At 36.3% G+C, this 12,094-nt stretch overlaps 3 protein-coding genes across 3 annotated transcripts; 2 read left to right on the forward strand and 1 right to left on the reverse strand.

Annotated features, from left to right (window-relative positions):
- Positions 1–832: 832 nt before the first annotated feature.
- LOC132122641 (aquaporin-8-like) lies at positions 833–2,132 on the forward strand. The gene is made up of 5 exons (XM_059533005.1): positions 833–1,077; positions 1,368–1,494; positions 1,590–1,804; positions 1,910–2,039; positions 2,112–2,132. The coding sequence occupies exons 1-5, from the start codon at positions 833–835 to the stop codon at positions 2,130–2,132; spliced, it is 738 nt and encodes a 245-aa protein (XP_059388988.1).
- A 3,130-nt stretch (positions 2,133–5,262) lies between these two features.
- On the reverse strand, positions 5,263–6,203 carry LOC132122142 (hemoglobin subunit alpha-like). The gene is made up of 3 exons (XM_059532072.1): positions 5,880–6,203; positions 5,572–5,779; positions 5,263–5,471 (listed from the first exon to the last, which is right to left on the reverse strand). The coding sequence occupies exons 1-3, from the start codon at positions 5,972–5,974 to the stop codon at positions 5,343–5,345; spliced, it is 432 nt and encodes a 143-aa protein (XP_059388055.1). The 5' UTR covers positions 5,975–6,203; the 3' UTR covers positions 5,263–5,342.
- A 1,164-nt stretch (positions 6,204–7,367) lies between these two features.
- LOC132122141 (hemoglobin subunit beta-2-like) lies at positions 7,368–8,486 on the forward strand. The gene is made up of 3 exons (XM_059532071.1): positions 7,368–7,665; positions 7,970–8,192; positions 8,291–8,486. The coding sequence occupies exons 1-3, from the start codon at positions 7,574–7,576 to the stop codon at positions 8,417–8,419; spliced, it is 444 nt and encodes a 147-aa protein (XP_059388054.1). The 5' UTR covers positions 7,368–7,573; the 3' UTR covers positions 8,420–8,486.
- Positions 8,487–12,094: the final 3,608 nt, after the last annotated feature.

Below are 12,094 nucleotides of genomic sequence, written 5' to 3' on the forward strand. Positions count from 1 at the left end.
GTTATTATTTGGTAAAATCTGTGCTCTCTCTCTGTCTCTCTCTATATATATATAGTATATAAATAAGAGAGATCATGATTTGATTTCTAAATAAAAAAGTAATATTAATAAGAATATCAATTGTAATATATATATATATATATATATATATATATATATATATATATATATATATATATATATATATATATATATATATATATATATATATATATATATATATATATATATATATATATATATATATATATATATATATATATATATATATATATATATATATATATATATATATATATATATATATATATATATATATATATTTATATTCCTTATTTTCTGCTTCTTTTTTTTTTACCTAAGATCCCCTGAGCATATTAATAGTATTTAAAATACCTCCATATTAATATATCACACTGCATTTCAAAGTTCACCTTGGAGTGTCAATGCATTGTTTTATAATGCCACATGGGTGATCATGATCTGTGAGTTATGACACACTATCACACAAGCAAATCAATAACACAGAGATAATAGTAAAAACAATACTGTGCAAATGTGAAGCACCTTACATCTGATAAGGGAACAGCTATGCACTAATTTAACTCCAATCTGAAAATGTCTGTAATTATACTTGGATAACATCTTGTTCTCACCAAATCTTTTCATTGACTCCAAAAACTTGATTGTATGTTGTTGCTGCATTATTCATGTATAATCCTACGATAATATATCAGACCTTTCAGGGATAAAAGAATGATTTATGGTGGAACTTATTATGTTATCAAAGTGCTTCCCTCTGCCACAGTCACAAAGTTACTCAGTGCTCTGGATGTCAGTGGAGGCAGAGAAGCTAGAGCTGGACAAAACCTTGCTGAAGAAGAACAAACCCAAACATCTTTGCAAGAATGAAAGAACAATCCAGCCATGTGTTGCTGAGCTGGTGGGCACCACTTCTTTTGTCTTTATCGGCTGTGTGTCTGTCATTGAAAATGTGGAGACGGCGGGACGATCACAGCCAGCGTTTGTGCATGGACTGGCAGTGGCTGTGCTGGTGGCGTGTATGGCAGAAATCAGGTAAGATATAGGTAAGAAAAATCAGGTAAGAGACATAAGAGATATATATATGGTATTGCTTAACTTAAAAATAAGTTGTAATTATTTTGTATTTATATTTTCAGATTTCTTACATTTATTTACTGTGTAATAAACAAAGACTGCATACGTTTCAATACGTTTGTTATTCAAAACTATTCCTATATTGTCAATTTTGGGTTTGTTAATCAATTTTGAGTTCTAAAAGTGATTTTCTGAATCCATTTCTCTGTCTCACCTGAATGTTTTTTTCTCTCTCTCTCTCTCTGCAGCGGATCACATTTTAACCCTCCGTTCACCATCGCTATCTGGTTATGTGGTGGAATTCAGCTGACGATGGCTGTTCCCTGCCTTATCATTCAGCTTATCGGAGGTTTGCTGGGAGCTGCAATGTCAAAGGTGTGAACAAGACTGCACTTATTACATAAACAGAAAATAATATGAATATTTCCCACAACCCCAAACACAGCTCAACAGACAAATGTATTTTGAAGGTTATGACATCACACGAGAATTATGTGAATGCTACCGGAGCGGCCTTTACTATTCTTACATCTGAGGAGCAGCTGGGGAAGGCAGGGTTTGCTGAAATGGCCTTGACGTGTCTAGTAACTATGGTGGTGCTGCTGGGAGCTGTCAATGGAAAGAGCAAAAGCCCCCTTGTGCCCTTCATGGTGGGCTGCACTGTTATTGTCAATGTTCTGGCAGAGTGAGTCTTAATAACAAGCATTTGTAGCTTAATACGTATATGTTTATGTAACATCTGTTTTGTTATCATTATTATCTGTTTGAAAAAAAATGTTTTCTTTAAAAGAGGAGATGTTTCTGGCACCTGTTTGAATCCTGCAAGAGCTTTTGGACCTGCGTTGGTGGCTAACTACTGGACTTATCATTGGGTTTATTGGGGATGGCCCGATTGGGGGAGGTCTGGGGGCTGCTGCTCTGTGAAGTCAGTTTGCCTTGATATCAGATCTGCTGTTTAGGACTTCCATTTCAAGAAATTAGTTTTACAGCAGACTGTTACTTTATTGTTTTAACAGGCTTCTGCTTGGAGATGAGAAGATACGAGTCATACTGAAATGATACTGGAGCACCTCAGCATGCCAAAACCTTGATGACTTCATTACTCTTAAACAGTCTGAATATTTCACATGTCAAACCCAACAGCATATAGCATTTAAACTGTGAATATAGTGTACACGACTTTGATAAAACATGACCAGTCCTTTTTCCTTATGTTTTGCCTCAGGCTGTACTCTACAGTTTATTTCTCTATTTCATGTATTTATATTATCAGTGTGTTATGAAGTATTGTGACTTTCCACAATAGAACAAAGAAAGAAAGTTTAATCCATACCCAACATGTCTAAATGCAAGATTTTTTTTTAAAAAAATTTTTTTGGCAGACACCAAATAAATTAAACCCACTGTAAAATTAAACCACTACATTATAATTTGCCCTGAAGCTCTGAATTTCTTGGTTCAGATGTGTTTGAACTTCGCAGGAAGGTAGATCTTCAAGGCACCTCGTCACACTTCATTTCAAGGCGCAATTCTCACTAATAGTTTAACTAACTATTAAATACGACTTTTGCCTCAGTAAACTTGTGACAGTTTAAAAAGTGTTAAACTGTCACAAAGGCTCAATGGCTATTTAATTATTTCAGTAAAATGTTAAGTCTATTTTTTTTTCGAAACAAAATACTGTTAGTTACTGTACCTACCTTATGTGAAAGAGTTTGTAGCCTTTTCTTGGTGTTTGTGCATGTGGCTCCTTGATAAAGTGTTTTTTTTTCCTGAATGACCGTAAATGCCTTTTCTAAGACTCACGTGACTCAAAGCTGCTGGCGAGTCATTGACCTTGTTCAGTTGAAGTTCATGTTTATTTATTTAATGATTGCTAGTTTAATGTGATTTATTTATTTAATTACTTATTTATTTTCGGTTATGCCTTATATATATATATATATATATATATATATATATATATATATATATATATATATATATAACCGAAACCGAAAATAAATAAGTAAATAAATAAATCACATTAAACTAGCAATCATTAAATAAATAAACATGAACGTCAACTGAACAAGGTCAATATATATATAAATGAAAAAGTAGCTATTGGCTAATACAACCCGAATTCCGGAAAAGTTGGGACGTTTTTTAAATTTGAATAAAATGAAAACTAAAAGACTTTCAAATCACATGAGCCAATATTTTATTCACAATAGAACATAGATAACATAGCAAATGTTTAAACTGAGAAAGTTTACAATTTTATGCACAAAATGAGCTCATTTCAATTTTGATTTCTGCTACAGGTCTCAAAATAGTTGGGACGGGGCATGTTTACCATGGTGTAGCATCTCCTTTTCTTTTCAAAACAGTTTGAAGACGTCTGGGCATTGAGGCTATGAGTTGCTGGAGTTTTGCTGTTGGAATTTGGTCCCATTCTTGCCTTATATAGATTTCCAGCTGCTGAAGAGTTCGTGATCGTCTTTGACGTATTTTTCGTTTAATGATGCGCCAAATGTTCTCTATAGGTGAAAGATCTGGACTGCAGGCAGGCCAGGTTAGCACCCGGACTCTTCTACGACGAAGCCATGCTGTTGTTATAGCTGCAGTATGTGATTTTGCATTGTCCTGCTGAAATAAACAAGGCCTTCCCTGAAATAGACGTTGTTTGGAGGGAAGCATATGTTGCTCTAAAACCTTTATATACCTTTCAGCATTCACAGAGCCTTCCAAAACATGCAAGCTGCCCATACCGTAAGCACTTATGCACCCCCATACCATCAGAGATGCTGGCTTTTGAACTGAACGCTGATAACATGCTGGAAGGTCTCCCTCCTCTTTAGCCCGGAGGACACAGCGTCCGTGATTTCCAACAAGAATGTCAAATTTGGACTCGTCTGACCATAAAACACTATTCCACTTTGAAATAGTCCATTTTAAATGAGCCTTGGCCCACAGGACACGACGGTGCTTCTGGACCATGTTCACATATGGCTTCCTTTTTGCATGATAGAGCTTTAGTTGGCATCTGCTGATGGCACGCGGATTGTGTTTACCGACAGTGGTTTCTGAAAGTATTCCTGGGCCCATTTAGTAATGTCATTGACACAATCATGCCGATGAGTGATTCAGTGTCGTCTGAGAGCCCGAAGACCACGGGCATCCAGTAAAGGTCTCCGGCCTTGTCCCTTACGCACAGAGATTTCTCCAGTTTCTCTGAATCTTTTGATGATGTTATGCACTGTAGATGATGAGATTTGCAAAGCCTTTGCAATTTGACGTTGAGGAACATTGTTTTTAAAGTTTTCCACAATTTTTTTACGCAGTCTTTCACAGATTGGAGAGCCTCTGCCCATCTTTACTTCTGAGAGACTCTGCTTCTCTAAGACAAAGCTTTTATAGCTAATCATGTTACAGACCTGATATCAATTAACAATTAATCACTAGCTGAATCTTTTCAAAACTGCTTGCTTTTTTAGCCATTTGTTGCCCCCCGTGCCAACTTTTTTGAGACCTGTAGCAGGCATTAAATTTTAAATGAGCTAATTAAGTGGATAAAAGTGTAATATTTCTCAGTTTAAACATTTGCTACGTTATCTATGTTCTATTGTGAATAAAATATTGGCTCATGTGATTTGAAATTCCTTTAGTTTTCATTTTATTAAAATTTAAAAAACGTCCCAACTTTTCCGGAATTCGGGTTGTAGACTACAAATAAAAGTAGGTTATATAATTTTCATATATTAAACTTATTGCAATACCCTTCTTTTTATTTCCTAGTCTCGTAATAAACCTTTATATTTTTTTCATTTTTGATAAAATAAATATTTTATATGCTTAAAGAAATATAATGGATAAGAGTCGCATGAGCATATCTTGATGTGGCAAAATGATTTATTCAAGCAACAGCTTAACTTTAAAAGTAAAGTAAAGTTTTAAAATGATGCTTAATTACCTAAAAATAATTCATTTAATTCCTATAAATTTGGTCTAATCTAAGATTAATCATATAAAAGTTTCACAAATCTAATGGGATTCATATGATCCCGTATTCATCCAGATTCACGTTTTAAATTTGCATGTATTGCAAATGAATTTAGATTTTGTTCTGTGTCAAGGAAAACAATGCACAGGGTAAGTGTCTCCAGATTAATTTTTTATTGACATGTTGCTGACCAAATCGACAAAGCAACATTCAAACTGCTAAACAAATATCAAACAGGTTAGCGATATTTGTCAGACAAAGCCAGGGCCACTCTTGCAAGAAACTTGTCCATGGCCAGGTGGGCTTCAGGTGTGAAGTCATCAGGGAAGAGCATGGCCAACACCACAAGAATGTTGTGGGACAGGATCTGTTAAATGAAGAGTAATAGACACCATTTTGAGCAAGACAACTTCGTAATGAGAACTATGGAAGTCTGGCTAAATTATTCAGCTGTAGGCTATATTTACCCTGAAGTTAGCAGGATCGACTCTCAGCTGAAAGGCATGCAGCTCGCTAAGAGTGAGCAGGCCGGAAAAAAGGTCGTCGATTTTCTCAACAGCCAAACCGATTCCAGCGACGATCTTCTTCCCATGCTTCCTCACAGGAGCGGATCCGGGGGTCAGGTCGCTCCAGTGAGAGAAGTAGGTTTTGGTCTGAGGGTAGACATAGAGCATTCTGCAAAATGGTGGAGAGATGTAAAAGCCGGTTTAGTCTGTCTTACATCTGTAAAATATATAGTCTATATAAAAAAAAATAAAAAACAGATTTGACTTACCTGGACAACGCTTCATTGCCGATATCCCCAGCCTTTGGGGAGATCTTTGCCCAGAGGGCCTTCACAATCGCTTTGTCATTAGCAGAGAGACTCATTTTGAATCGATGTCTGAAATGAGCAGTTGTGCTTGGGTCAAATGACTCGCCCACCTAAACGTTGGTCCTCTTTTTAAGCATTTGAAGTTGAGTGGGCACACCCAAGATACAGCCTAATTGCGTGTCAGATTGAACTCCTGCCAGTTAACACTGAAAATTGACATGATGCCCATTTTCCTCCCTCTTCATTTTAGGGAGAACGTGATGATACGTGCGTGCACATTTGAGTCACAAGAAACAGATATTGGCAGATCCTAATCAAACCATGTCCGCATCTTAAGTTCAAGTAACCCCACAACAGCCAAATGCCGTTAATTTTAAGTGCTAATCTACTTGAATTATTAGAATGCAATATAAATTATGCTCATGCACGTCTCTAGCATGCATGCGTTGGTCTTACTTTTTATACGATGTTTATCACCTTTCATTCTTGCAAAACTGTAATAGTACTTTACATGCTGATATAGGCCTAGGCTATAAATGTTACAAAAAGTAACAAAATAAAAGGGTTGATTATATATATGATTGGACAGTATTTTATATAACCATTTCCTATTTTAACTGTTTTTAATTAATTTTAAATACATTATTTAATTATTTAAAACTTTTATAATTCCTTCTGTTATTGTTGAAATTTTTTATGATTATTTTACTTCCTTGTAAAGCACTTTGAATTACCATTGTGTGTGTGTGTATATATATATATATATATATATATATATATATATCTACTTTTTAATGCAGGCTCATTATTACTATTTCACAAAGTATTGTTATTATTAATATTTTATTAGTTTGAAAAATAAAATAAAAATAATATATATATATTAAACAAGATTATTAAAATATTATTATTATTATATTATTTCGTTTCTTACAGGGCTCTTATTGTGCATAGAAATGACCAAAAAGGTAACTGAGGGCACAGATCTTGATTTTCAGATTTTTTTTTCTTTTTCAATTCTGAATTGATTTATAAATCATTTATTTCATTTATTGGCTCTGAAAGAGTGCGTGTCTGGTGAATGGATAAAATGGCCACACCCTTTTAATTTGGTATTTGATGAGACTGGATTTTTATTTTAGTTTTTTTACACACAGGCATTTCATTTTGAGATCTACGCAAGTGGAGAGTCTGTGAATAGAGATAAGGAAGAGTCGTTTTGAATGTGCGTATGTGCATGAGATAACCAGCAGCTGAGATCACAAGAATAATTCATAGACATAGAAAGTCACATTTCCCAAGGATTTAAACAATTAAATAAAGATGTCCTCTACAATTATATGCTTACATTTTATATGCAAAGGCATTATCCTTGTCATACTATGCTGAAGTTTTATTTTTAATCTTTTTATAAAAAGAGGGCGTATGTTATGCTACAAGTGTTTTGCCACTTGCATTAAAACGTCATCTAACTTCTAGAGCAATGCAACTTGCAAAATCACTACCTCTTTTGCGTCCTGCCCACAAGCAGCTCCAGCCAATCACACGAGCCCTCTTGTATTTGCAATGCAACCCGATGACATAAATAGCGTCGACAAGAGTGGAAAGGTATGATTCTAATTCCTAACGGAGAACAAAAATCATAATCCGACAACATGGTTGTTTGGACCGACCAGGAGCGTGCCTGCATCCAGGACATTTTCAGCAAGCTGAATTATGAGGACGCTGGCCCCAAAGCTTTGCAGAGGTATGGTGCTAATGTTATTGTGCTCATCTCATTCTACTTATTTGTATTTTTTGTATTTTTATATTCTTTTATTATGTGTTTTATGTTCTGTCGCTGTCATTCTGTTGTACTGCGGAGCTTCTGTCACGAAAACAAATTCCTCGTATGTGTAAACATACCTGGCAATAAAGCTCATTCTGATTCTGATTCTGATCATTATCATCATTTTCATAATTTTATCATAAGTTTATAAAAACACAAAAAAGACATATTTCTTTTCAGTTTTATTTCATTCACTTTTTGGATGCTGTATATTGTATTGCAGGGCCTTGATTGTGTATCCTTGGACTCAGCGGTACTTCGCAAGTTTTGGAAACCTGTACAATGCAGAGGCCATCATGTCCAATCCAAAGGTGGCAGCCCACGGGGTTGTTGTGCTCCACGGGCTTGACAGAGCCATGAAAAACATGGATGATATCAAGAACACCTATGCCGAACTGAGTGTGCTGCACTCCGAGAAACTCCATGTGGATCCTGACAACTTCAGGGTATGCAAACACAGCATATGAACATATAAAACTCATATCCAGTCAGACTACCAGCGACTTACCTGTTGCGCTACACTCTTCTGCTTTTTCCGTTTCAGCTGTTGGCTGATTGCCTGACCATCGTGATTGCGGCGACTATGGGTACCTCTTTCACAGCTGATGTGCAGGCTGCCTGGCAGAAGTTCCTCGCTGTTGTGGTCTCTGCTCTGCGCAGACAGTATCATTAAAACCTCTAACATGGGGGAAAGCATTGTTTGTTCTCTAACACAATAAAGAGGATTGATACGCACCTGAGCTGCACTGTTGCAGTGAAGCAATGAATTGAGGCAAAACTTTATAGAAAACATGGTCGTATTAAAGGGGGGTGTCTGCTTGGCTAAAGTGACTCTCAGAAAAATAGCTAAAAGTTCAAGTTTCAAAAAGTAGTCTACACCTTTGTACCTTATTTACCCCCAAAGAGTGCCTATGAAAGGAACTCTGTGACACAGCAATAATATAATTTATTTAGGCTAGTGTTCCTTTAACTCAGAAAATGTCAAACCTGGCTGTCCGAGCATGTTGTTTACATGTTGACAAACTATCTGTTAGTGTGACTAATAAACATAATTTCAAAATGTCAAAATTACATGTCTTTTTTATGGTTTTGTATTACTACGCTACAAGTCACCCAAGTCTCAAGTCATAAAGATAGCATGGCATTTACTTTAGCATCACCCTGTCTTGCAGTTGTGAAAAATATAGTGTGTGTGTATATGTGTGTATAGTGTATATGTGTGTAAAATATAGTTACAATACAACATATATTGTACAGGAGCCGATTAGGGACAACGATGTCACACAGGCCCCCCAAACATACCATAATTGCAATGTACAAGGGGCCCAGAAAACCTGAGATGTTTAAAGCATAAGACCTGGAAAGACAATTAATGAAATAAAGTTATTAAAAGAACTCACAAAGGAATATAATTTACATGATGAAAAGATCTTTATCGGCGTACATCAAGTATATGATACATCAACTAAGGAATGATCAAAGGCAGATCTTACAAATGCTTAAAACTTAATTGCAAAAAACCTGAATAAACATTGTGGCTATATTCCCAGTGAGAAATATTGAAACTGATTTTCACAGAATGAAAACTCTATTTTTGTTGATGCCAAAGATAATGCATCTATAATATCTTTTATACCAGTGGACAAGAAATCTAACTGACACAAGGGTGGAGATACAGTATGCTTTCAGAAAAATAAAAAGTACCTTTAGGGGTAAAACAGCTTGTCACCAGGCCAGTACCCTCAAAGCGACACCTTTAACCCTAAAGGGTGCATATATCTTAGAGCAGTATTATGTACCCTTAAGGCAACAGTATTATTATGGTATATTCTTATGAACACTTTATGAGAAAAGAATATAAAAAAGTGTCCCTTTGAGGGCACTGCCCCAGTGGCAAGCTGTTGTACCCCTAAAGGTAAAAAACATTTTCTCAGAGGGTATAAAAAAGACTCTACTTCAGTAGGATCGATGCTTCAATAAACATACTGTTCTGGAAGTTGACTGTAAACCCTCACACGAAGTCCTAATTTGTTTTTATTTTATTTTTTTTTGAGGAAACATACAAGTCCTTGATCAGCACCTATCCAGAAGCATGGCATCACTGATATGAGTGGTGTATATGAGGCAGTTAACAAAATTCCCAACCTTACAAACAGTCTCCTCATCAGCCCATGTGAGATTTCATGCCTCCATGTTTAGAGTTGATCCCATCAACTTTCCAGGTAGGTGATTTCATCTCCAACCTCGACACAACCTTCAATTTTAGACAAGATGATTGGAGAACTCCATGAATAAGCATGCACACCATAACATTTTAAAGACCTGGAAATGTATTGACTTCAGACATTGACTGTCTTCTGCTTTTCAACATATCTTGTCTCACGGCATTCTTGCAGTGTTGGGTATTTTTGAACCAGTTCACTCTTGCTCGACTGTTGACAAGATCCTGGTCCTTATCTCTCTTGCCCAGACTGTGAAAAATCTTTAAACTTTGTTTGTTTCATTGATTTTGAGAATTAAAGTTGAGCAATTAATCAAATATAACTGTTGTTGTAGTTTGATTTCATTAGCCATATTTCCGCTGTTGGGTCAAAAGCGGGCTTGCTAGGGCTGGTCGCGTTTCCAGTGTCACTTCTGGGGCGGTGCTTCCTCGAGACCAACGGCCAGGGATTTTCAGCCCCCACGGAAACCTTGGCTTGGGCCAAAGCGTGCAAGCTGGGCCTAGAGTGTGGTCATGAACAAGAAAAATTAGACTGTCTACCGCCTCATTTCCCTTGTTTTCATATCAGCATTTAAATTTTTTTTTTTTTTACTATTTTTTAATTAGCCTTCAGATGCAAAAGTGTCTTAAATAACTTAAGATTGTGATCCGATGGGAATTCTCTTCAGTGTGTGAGGCTGAAATGCATTGGCCTATGCAATACTAAAGGCTACGTATGCTTACCATCGGCATAATGGGCCTAATAAATACCAGAGACCATTGAAGAACTTGGACAAAACAATTATACTTGTGTATTTATTTTGATTCGTGTTCTGTCTTTGTCCTGTGGTTTTGTTGATATCGAGCTCCCTCTGTTGCTTTGGCTGAAAAGTTAACAGCAAAGTGAAACAGGACAGCGCCCAAACATATATTATTTCATGGAAAATTAATATAAATTATCCCTCTTTCTCAAGAAGTTGACGCAAACATATGCGTTTATTTGTGTTTTTCTATTGTTTTGTTTGCATGCTTGGACTTAAATGGAGTCATGCATTTTTGTAATTCTAAATAAACGGAGCAGCCTCGACTAAACATGTAGCCTATGTGTTTCTATTTATGTTAAATTATACATATTAATTGGATTTGGCATAACTGATGTATTTCTGTCACTATTCTTAATCATTGGTAAAATATCTGGTCACACTTTATTTTAGGGTCCAATTCTCACTATTAACTAACCATTAATAGTTAATGACTTTTGCCTCAAATAACTCCTTATTTGCTGCTTATTAATAGTTTATAAGGTAGTTGTTAAGTTTAGGGTATTGGTTAGGATTATGGATGTCATGCATTATATGTACTTTATAAGCACTAATAAACAGCCAATATGTTAATAATAGACATGCTAATAAGCAACTAGTTATTAGTGTGAATTGGACCCTATACTAAAGTGTTACCAAATATCTACTGGAGTCTTTTTAAATCTTTCTGAGGACAAAACGTTTGCTTCTGTCAAGTTCATTTTAACAGTTTGAGTGTGGTCTCGTGAAAATGCATTTAAATAGTAGCTAGGCCAAATAATCGTGGTAGGCTACTGATACGCAAAAATAGACTTTGGCGCGCATATGAGACGCACGTGTTTGGCGTGCATATAATAGGCCTGCGCAGTTCGCCTGCATATGATACGAAATTTGTTGGCGTAGGCTGCATATGCATGATAGCCTATGCGTCCACCCCACTACCCAATCATATGGACGCCAAAGTCAATTTTTGCGAAACAAAACTTGTGCTATTGATACGCATTTTATGAGATCGGGCTGATAGTTTTCATTCATTTCCCCCCGTTGAAATGGTGATTGTGTGATGTTTGCTTAAGAGAGGCGTGGTTTTTAGAGGAGCGCTGGCCCGACAGTGGAAGCGCAGCATGATTTAGGGCCCGTGGCAAGGTGCGAGAGAGGCCACTGGCACAGCACGGCTCGTTCTTAGCCCTGGACCGTACTGGTCTGATAGTGGAAGCAGCTATTGAATGTGAGTTTGATATTAGCAGAATTTACGAATTTTGCGACCATATTAAATTTGAGTTGGTGATGTAGGCTAGTATTATTATACTTCATGCCTGATATAAGTGGTAGGCTAGGCTATTATAGG

Source organism: Carassius carassius, chromosome 40 (assembly GCF_963082965.1).
Source record: "Carassius carassius chromosome 40, fCarCar2.1, whole genome shotgun sequence".
In the NCBI taxonomy this organism is placed as follows: domain Eukaryota; kingdom Metazoa; phylum Chordata; class Actinopteri; order Cypriniformes; family Cyprinidae; genus Carassius; species Carassius carassius.